Source organism: Centruroides sculpturatus, unplaced genomic scaffold (assembly GCF_000671375.1).
Source record: "Centruroides sculpturatus isolate CEXI.00-Female unplaced genomic scaffold, Cexi_2.0 scaffold233, whole genome shotgun sequence".
NCBI classification, from domain to species: Eukaryota; Metazoa; Arthropoda; class Arachnida; order Scorpiones; family Buthidae; genus Centruroides; species Centruroides sculpturatus.
In genome coordinates this window covers 290,108-298,582 of record NW_019384616.1, presented here as the reverse complement: position 1 = coordinate 298,582, position 8,475 = coordinate 290,108, and the positions used below count along the sequence as shown (strand labels likewise).

General features: G+C 26.9%; 1 protein-coding gene across 1 annotated transcript in view; it reads right to left on the bottom strand.

Annotated features, from left to right (window-relative positions):
- The window catches only part of LOC111625377 (long-chain-fatty-acid--CoA ligase 5-like), a 65,290-nt gene extending 58,095 nt beyond the window's left edge, over positions 1-7,195 (bottom strand). The window contains exon 1 of the mRNA XM_023368513.1: positions 6,993-7,195. Within this exon, the coding sequence (XP_023224281.1) occupies positions 6,993-7,148 (156 nt within the window). The 5' untranslated portion in view covers positions 7,149-7,195. The remainder of the gene's footprint in view (positions 1-6,992) is intronic.
- Positions 7,196-8,475: the final 1,280 nt, after the last annotated feature.

Sequence of the window (8,475 nt, the reverse complement as noted above, 5' to 3'; positions counted from 1 at the left end):
TTTCATTGTTACTTAGCACTTCCATTGTTACTTAACACTTCCATTATTGATGGAAGTGTTAAGTCTTAATCCTGTCCCTCTCCCCGTGGGGAGGAAATTCGAAAATCCCTTCTTAGTGTGCATTCTCCTAACGTACCCTAAATGTGTACCAAATTTCAACTTTCAACTCCTAACCGTTTGGGCTCGTATCCATAATGTATATAGAAGTTTTAATCCTGTCTCTCTCCCCCTGGGGGGAATTTCGAAAAATCCCTTCTTAGTGTGCGTTTTCATGACATACCCTATCTGTGTACCAAATTTCAACTTTCAACTCCTAACCGTTTGGGCTCTGCGCTTATTATTATTATTATTATTATTATCATCAACCCGTCTCGATTATATACTGTATTAGATTCGTGTAATTTATATTTTTCAGTGAATTCGAAATTTTACGCCTTTATATGAATTGACAGTATTGCGACAATTCACATAAAGGTATAAAATTTCGAATTCACAGGAACCTGTACAGTACATAGGAGACAGTACTTAAAACCAATAAATAAGCAACTTTTAATATCAAAAGGAAACATAAATGATAATTGAACTGTTTTGCTTATTTGGATCTAGACGAATTTATTGTTTCACCTACAGTTTCAAGGACAATGGTGGAAATAAAATACTGTATTTCGTCGGGAAAAGAAATTCAATGGCAATTGATATTTTAAAATTTGGAGACGAAAAAATGCGCGATATAACGAGGGGCTTCTGTATTAAAATTTAATATATTAATCTTTTTAAATTTAATATATCATTTATATTTAAGTTTTTCATTATATTAAATACATTTTTATTATTTGTTAGTATTATTATTCTCCAATTATTTAAATATTCCAGTTCTATTCATATAATAAAGGTAATTATTATATCAAAAACAGAGTATTAGTGTATTTCATTAAAAAATAAATAAATAAGAATTATCTTAAAAACTGTCGTTATCAGAATTTTTTATTTTTTTTCTATATAAATTGCTTCTTTTTCTCATTTTTAATTCTTTCTGTCCGTCCGGATATATCAGCCCCCGCCCTCAACACCACCGCTCCATTGTGGGTCTGGCCGAACCCATAATGGGATTGCTAAAAAGAGGCTCTCTTAGTGCCCACAGGACGGAGAGTTAAAAAAAAAAAAAAAAGACCCGTGGGCACTACAATGAGTTCGGCCAAGCTCACAATGCGGGCAGAGGACAGGGCCGACATATCTCGGACTAACAGCCCATGAAAAATTCACGTGAAGTTGTTCGCCCGATTTCGATCCTGGGTCCACCAAAGCAATAGGATATTATCTTAATTGACTCGGCCATCCAGTCGGTCCTTTTAAATTGTTAAGATATTAAAATTTCTTTTTGTGAAAATTAAATTTCGAATATCGTCTTGTTGTTCAGTATATAAAAATTAATTATTAGGGATTAATTTCATATGTAGTTTTATTTAGATTATCGTAAAGTTTCATAACAGATGTAAATTTACCCTGTCATATTTGCAGGTATTTATTTCATCAATCGACAATGTATGCAATTTAGATATGCGATATTACTTTTAAGTTGCCTCTAAATCTCGAAGCTTTGATTCTACTCCATATTTAGTTAACTAAAAGCTAATATTTTGCATTCAGAAATAAATAAATAAATAAATAACTATAGCAAAATGAGAGATGCCATACATGATACTCTCATCCTGTTATCGCTTTTCACCAGTAATACCAGTAAATACCTCTGTAAATATTTAAAAATTTTAACGTTGTTTCTTTAATTTATTAGTAATTCCGTACAGAAATGTACACACTACACTGTAATTTAAGGGATAAAATGAATATTTCCGTTTTATTGTAACTTAAATCGATCAGAAAATTAACTCAATTAACTATATAACAAATAATATTTTTCCACTTCATTTTACCAATCTCTTTACAAAATTATAAAATTAAAATCAGGATTATCAGTTCAAATGGTCGAAGTCAAAATTAATATCTAAATTAAATATTGCGCAAAACTTAATGTTTTTTTTTCAATAATTTTTTATCAATATATCTATTGATAGCCTTTCGCCTAGCTAATCTTAATGTTAATTTAAAACTTCTATATTTAATGATTGCACTTTATTAAAACTGAATAGAAGAAAATTAAAGTAAAATATATTTGGAAAGTCAATTATTAGTGTTGTTTTGATTATCATTATTATTTAAATCTTCCCGTCTTGCGTGGCCGAATCCACGACAGGTATGGAAAAAAAAGACCTAAGTACATTTAAATTTAAAATAAAAAATAAGTTTTATATTATTAATAATATTTTACAAACAATTTAAGTTACTTATAATTATTAGTAATTTACAAGAGTGTTAATTTAATTCCAAGATTTTAACACGGTTAGAATAAATTAGAATGTGATCTCTAGTTAGTTACTAATAAAGCTCGAAATGATATCACTAATCGATATATATCGTGATTCAATCGTTTAATTATAATCTTAAAGCATGCCTCGGTTAACTGACTTTTGATTCAGCTTTAAATAAAAATATTTTATGAAAATCTCAGAAAGAAAATTTTAGTTTTAATAATCACTAAATGCATTAATATAATACAGAAAAACTTATTTGGATGCATGAAAAAAATAGACAATAAACATACCTTACAAATACATCTGTAAGCAAACTTATTTAATGATAATTGATCTGATGAGTTTTGCTCTTTTTTTTATTTATATGTAATCAGCAATTATATTTAATTTTCATGAAAATAAAATTGCTGAAGTTAGCAAAAATTCAATAAAATGATTCGCTGTTAGATATGAAAACTCTATCAATATTCGATATTTTGGCTTATGTAAGCTTATCTCTTTTCTCTTATTTAGTAACGACATCAAACATACGTAAAAACTAAAGCCACGTGCTGTTTTCTTGACCTTCTTAAATTAATTTATATTTTATCTATCTATCTTAAGCTTTGATTTCTAAATATTGTCTACTTATTTATATAGAGTAAATATAGTTTTGGTATTTCATGATAAAATGATACGTTAGTGATACCGAATTATCAAGTATTACATTATGATAGGAAATACTTTTGAATCGAAGGTAGGAGAAGGTAAATCGAATCGAAGGTATTTTCGACAAAGGTGAATGTGAGAGATGAGACCAAGCATAACCGGGATAGCCCGCTTTTGAAACATTCCTGGGATTTCTCGCCGGGATTAGATTTCCAGAACTGTAGGCTGACGCCTTAACTGCTTGGGCTATCTTGGTTTATTCGGTAACGGAAACGCTACCTGCCGAGGGAAGATACCTCCCGGGAGGACTTTCTATGGAAAACGAGTCCTTATTTACGTATTACAAACGTGAGGAAAATACAGAAAATTCCACGTGGCAAGTCCCTTGGCGAAGCCTGAACCCATTACAATTATCAGTGTTCAGCACAGACATTGGTGGGTGCTTCCGTTATCTTCCAGAAGACCTTAAGATCTTTTTCTAGATCAAAACAGGCTCGATGAGGATCATAATGGGAATGGTTGCTCATAAAGGACGAGGCGCGACATATTCTGGTCAAATCATTCATAAAAATTTCCCGAAATTCAAATCAAACTTAAACTGGCATCCCCAGAATGGCACCAGTTTGCCAACCATTGCCAGTTGTTGACTGGTGATCGAAATGGCAAAAGTCGTCAGCTAGCCATCAGAATTCGAATCCGAGTTCAGTGAACTTTGAGTCGAATTCTGATCGGAAACTTCAAAATAATTTATGGTGGATATATTGGAATAAAAGCTAATATAGGTAATAACGTGATCACGTTATTACCTATATTAGCTTTTATTCCAATTTCCGGATATAGAGTAGATTTCAACTAGAATATTTTTACAAATATTTAGATAAAATTACTTATAAAAGAGAATTTTTTTTATTTATTTAATAGAAATATTGTAAAATTTAATAAGAAATTTTTATTAAATTTTGTTAATTTTTTATAAAGAATACTTCAATACTCGTTTGCATCCATAATCTGAATGGCCTTCGTTTAATAAAGGTAGACATCTATAGAGGAAATTAATAAATTAAGTAATTTGCTAATAAAGCAATTATTCAATAAGTTATTAAAAACAAATGATAATTTTTCCTTTTTAATATTATACAGTATATTCATTTTCTTTTTAAACTTTAAATTATATTCATCTACTATACTGTGTATTATGAAGTGATTAACATATAATTTAATAATATAACATAAAAATTCTGTTTATTATTATATGCTAATGTTAAAATGTGTATGTATAATAAGGAAATGCCAAATTAAAAATTTTTTAAAATTATATTTAACAAATGGATTTCGAAAGGAATAATAAAGTCATAAAGGACACACGTAATGGCAAATAAGTAAAATTAAATTTAATTAAACTCCATGAAGACAATTATTAAAATTTATAAGTTTAGAAAAAACACTAGAGTAAAAGTGTATTTACACAATTCCCACCCGTTTTCACACCTAGGAATTGGATAATGTAGTCTAAAGAAAGCCTATGACAGAGTCCTAGAGTTTTAATTATTATAATTTTTATAATTGTACCCTCAGCAGTGATTTTTTAAAAATTCTGTTCAACATATTGAGGTGGAGAGTGGAGGGGAGCCTCAAAATAAAAGTCAACTCCATTGTAACTCATCTCAGCTTACATTATTCAATTCAGAATTGTAGAAGGGAACGAATTGTGAAGACACTTTTACTCTAGTGTTTCTTGTAAACTTGTTGAATTTTAAAATTAAAATTGTAACTTAAGATTAAAAAAAATCTACATTCTTAAATATTACGATTTCTACTTTGAATTTGAATGATAAACATGACCATGAAAATGATACGTCATCGTAAATCGATTTAAATAAATATTTTATTCTACGTTACTCTAGAAAGTTAAGATAAAAAATATCCTTCAGTATGTCTTGTAGATAATAATCAAAGTCAGACGATTTTATATAATAAATATTTAGAAAAAAAATTTGCTTTTAGTGATTATAAAGCGTGTTGCATTTCTATTTAATCATTTATATAAGTTTACTTTACAGAAATAAAATAATCGGTAGATTTTTTTTTATATTGTAATTAATATGATTTATTAAGTGTGGTCTTTTCCACTTTTCTTCTTAAATCTTTGCTGAAATATATACCACATAGCATTAAAATAGGTTATGGCATATCCCTTAAAACAAGATGCAAAGACATGGATAATATACACGTGTATTTATAAAATTCTTTATGGTATAATTTTCTAAGTTTTAAAGGAGAAATATTATTACTATTATTATTTTAATTTAAGGAAAATATAATAAGAACATTTAAATCTTTCTTTAAGGAAACTTGTTACTTTCCTTATACAACAGAGGGAAAGTAGACTATGGCGATCGGCCAAAAAATGACTCCCACAGATTTTACAATTTTGTATTCAGGGATGTTGAAACGTCGAGAAATGCAAAAACATTCGGGATTTTTATCTATATGTATGGATGTTAAGTGTGTGTGTATGTATGTGTAGTTATGGGCACGATTTTGTTCAACCTGTTTGAAGCTTAATAACTCCTGTGTTTTTTGTCAAAAATTGCTGAAATTTTGCAGAGAGGTTTGTTTATTAGGGGAATTGATGCTATTAAATTTTGGTGATTAAAGATCGACGGGGTGGGGAGATAAAGGAGGCTGTGTGTATCTCCAGTAGGGTCGAACTTAATGACGATTTTACTCGTTATTAGCATTTAGAATTTTTTTTATAAAACCCATCCCTACCCTCAAAAATAAACTTTTTTTTTGCCAATTTTTATAATAGTTAAAAATATAAAAAGATTTTTAATAAAATAGCATAACAGATGGCGCCACCAAATGTTGCTGGGAAAGTTAAGCAACTCGTTGCTGCATTTTTATTTTTAAAGAAATTCAAAAAAATACGATTTTATATTATTATTTTGTTTAATTTTTTTAATTCTCAATAAAACGTTAGGTATATCACATTATCCATGTTTCATATTTTTAATAAAATAATACACGAATTGTATTCTTAGAACACCTCTTTCATAAATATATTATTTTATTTTTTTAAGATAAAATGTTAATCCATTACGCACGTTAACACGTTATCTTTCGATAAAAAATGCACACAAAATTAAGAATTAAATTCTCTTAAAAGATTCAGAATTAGAAACCATTCAATTATTACATATGTAGTATGTAATAGAATAATTATATATTATTCTTAAATAATATATTGTATATTATATCTATATTAAATTTATAAGAATCTAAGGAATAATTCAAATATCATAACAGCAAAGATTTGCATTATTTTAATCTCATTCCTTCATCATCATCAGCATCAGAAATTAAGCTGACTCTTCCCCCTAATATCAATAATATTTATCTTAAATAATATTATAGCTTAAAAAGTAAAGTTAAAAGTTAAATTTTCAGCTATGAACTATATACCACTACATATCCTGATTTAGAATTAATTCATACGAATATGATATAATATATTATTATATAAATTGCTTACTAAGTACGAGAGTAATTGTATATTATATAATAAATTAGATTAAGGTTATAAAGATAAGAATTATATCCTGGACAAGGAGCATCTTTTTAACATAAAATTGTGCTCTTTACTAAAATACAATATATCAATTATTATAATTTTTTTCACCCACTCGCAAACGATTTCTAGCAATACCTTCGGGGGGTCAATAACGACTAAGTTAAAAACTACTTTAAAAAATGACCTTGAAATAGTGCGCGAAATAAACAACCTTTCAATTGTTTTTATATCCTACACAGGTGAAGGTACTGTACTTTAATAAAGAAAATCGATCAAGTTAGAAGCAATTATGGAAATAAATCGATCGATCTGTTTGGAAATGGAACAAACAAATCAATCAATTTATATATATATATTTCCAATAAGGTAGTATAAATCATAAAAAATTGTACAGTACTTACCGGTAAAATTACTGATTGAATATCTTTGGGTGATGATAAAATAGTATTTTGTATATATGAAGTAGTCGAAACATATTTAATATCCCATAATGGTATTATTTTATGGAAATATTTTGGTATACGAATAAGTCTTCGAACAATGATAGAAGCTGACATCTCTCTTGTCAAGCAGAACCAACAGGACAACCTCAAAAAATTTATTAACAACTATCAGGCATGCGCCGAAGTTGTTTACAGTAACACTTAAATGATAATTTTTTTAAAAATAACTTTAAAACAATTAACAAAAATTTTAATATTAAATATTAATAGATTCTTTAGGTTATATAATAATAATAATTAGTTATATAAATGTGGAAAAACTCTATCTAGTCCTTCTTTAAGTTAGAATATTTTTAATTATTGTTAAACTAATGTGAAATATTAATAATTTTGAGATTTTAATATATTAAGTAGAATAAGTAAATCAATTTAAAATGTAAATTTAAATTATAGAATTTTTAAGATTCATTCTGACTCACCCTCTTGATTTTATAGGTTTTTGTAAATTTCTAGAGTCATTCTTAAGTAATTATATTATTTCATTATACATATATGTAATAACTTTTTATAAATCATTACAATTTGCACTTAATTAGATGATATGTTAATTAATTTATATGCTGTAAGAACTTTAAAATATAATCTTAAAATACTGTATTTTTTAATTATATTTTCATTTATACAGCATATTACATTTTAATTATATATTAGGCCTGTATATATAGTTCATAGTAAACATAATTGAAAAAATAATGACAGACATTCACATTGTTTAATTTATACCTATTTACATGCTACTTATCAAAACTGTATATAAAAAATATACTTATAAATAAATATATTATTAATTTATCGAAAATTTTTATAAATTTTTCTTAATAATAATAAACGTTTTCTGGTTTAGAGGTGACAGTTATTAGAGGTTCGGCTGTATTTTTTATGTATACCTGGTATAAGTTTATACAATATTTACAGTATGTAGGAGATACAGAGATACTTAAATATAATTTTTAAAAAATGCCTGTAACAAAATTTCTATTAAATATGTCGATAATAATATATGTCCTTATACAATAAATACGGAAATGTAGCTTATACGACTGCTTTCATTGTTAAAAATCTATGAATTGTTTTATTTTCCAAGGAAAGGCTACACGTTTAAAATAAATCATATAATTCGAAATAAAAATCACATAATAATTTAGAAATGGAAAATGTAAATGTGCTTCTAATTTGAAATGAATGAACTTTACTCCTTTTTACAAATATTTATTTGTTTTATGATAATTTTATCGATTATAATTTTATCATTAAAACGTAAACTACACACGAAAGATGAGTTCAAATTACAAAGGTGACAATAATAAAGTATTTTATAATCTTATATTTTTGAAGGTATGAATCTAGCATGAATGATAAAATGTTTTTCAAATAACATTGA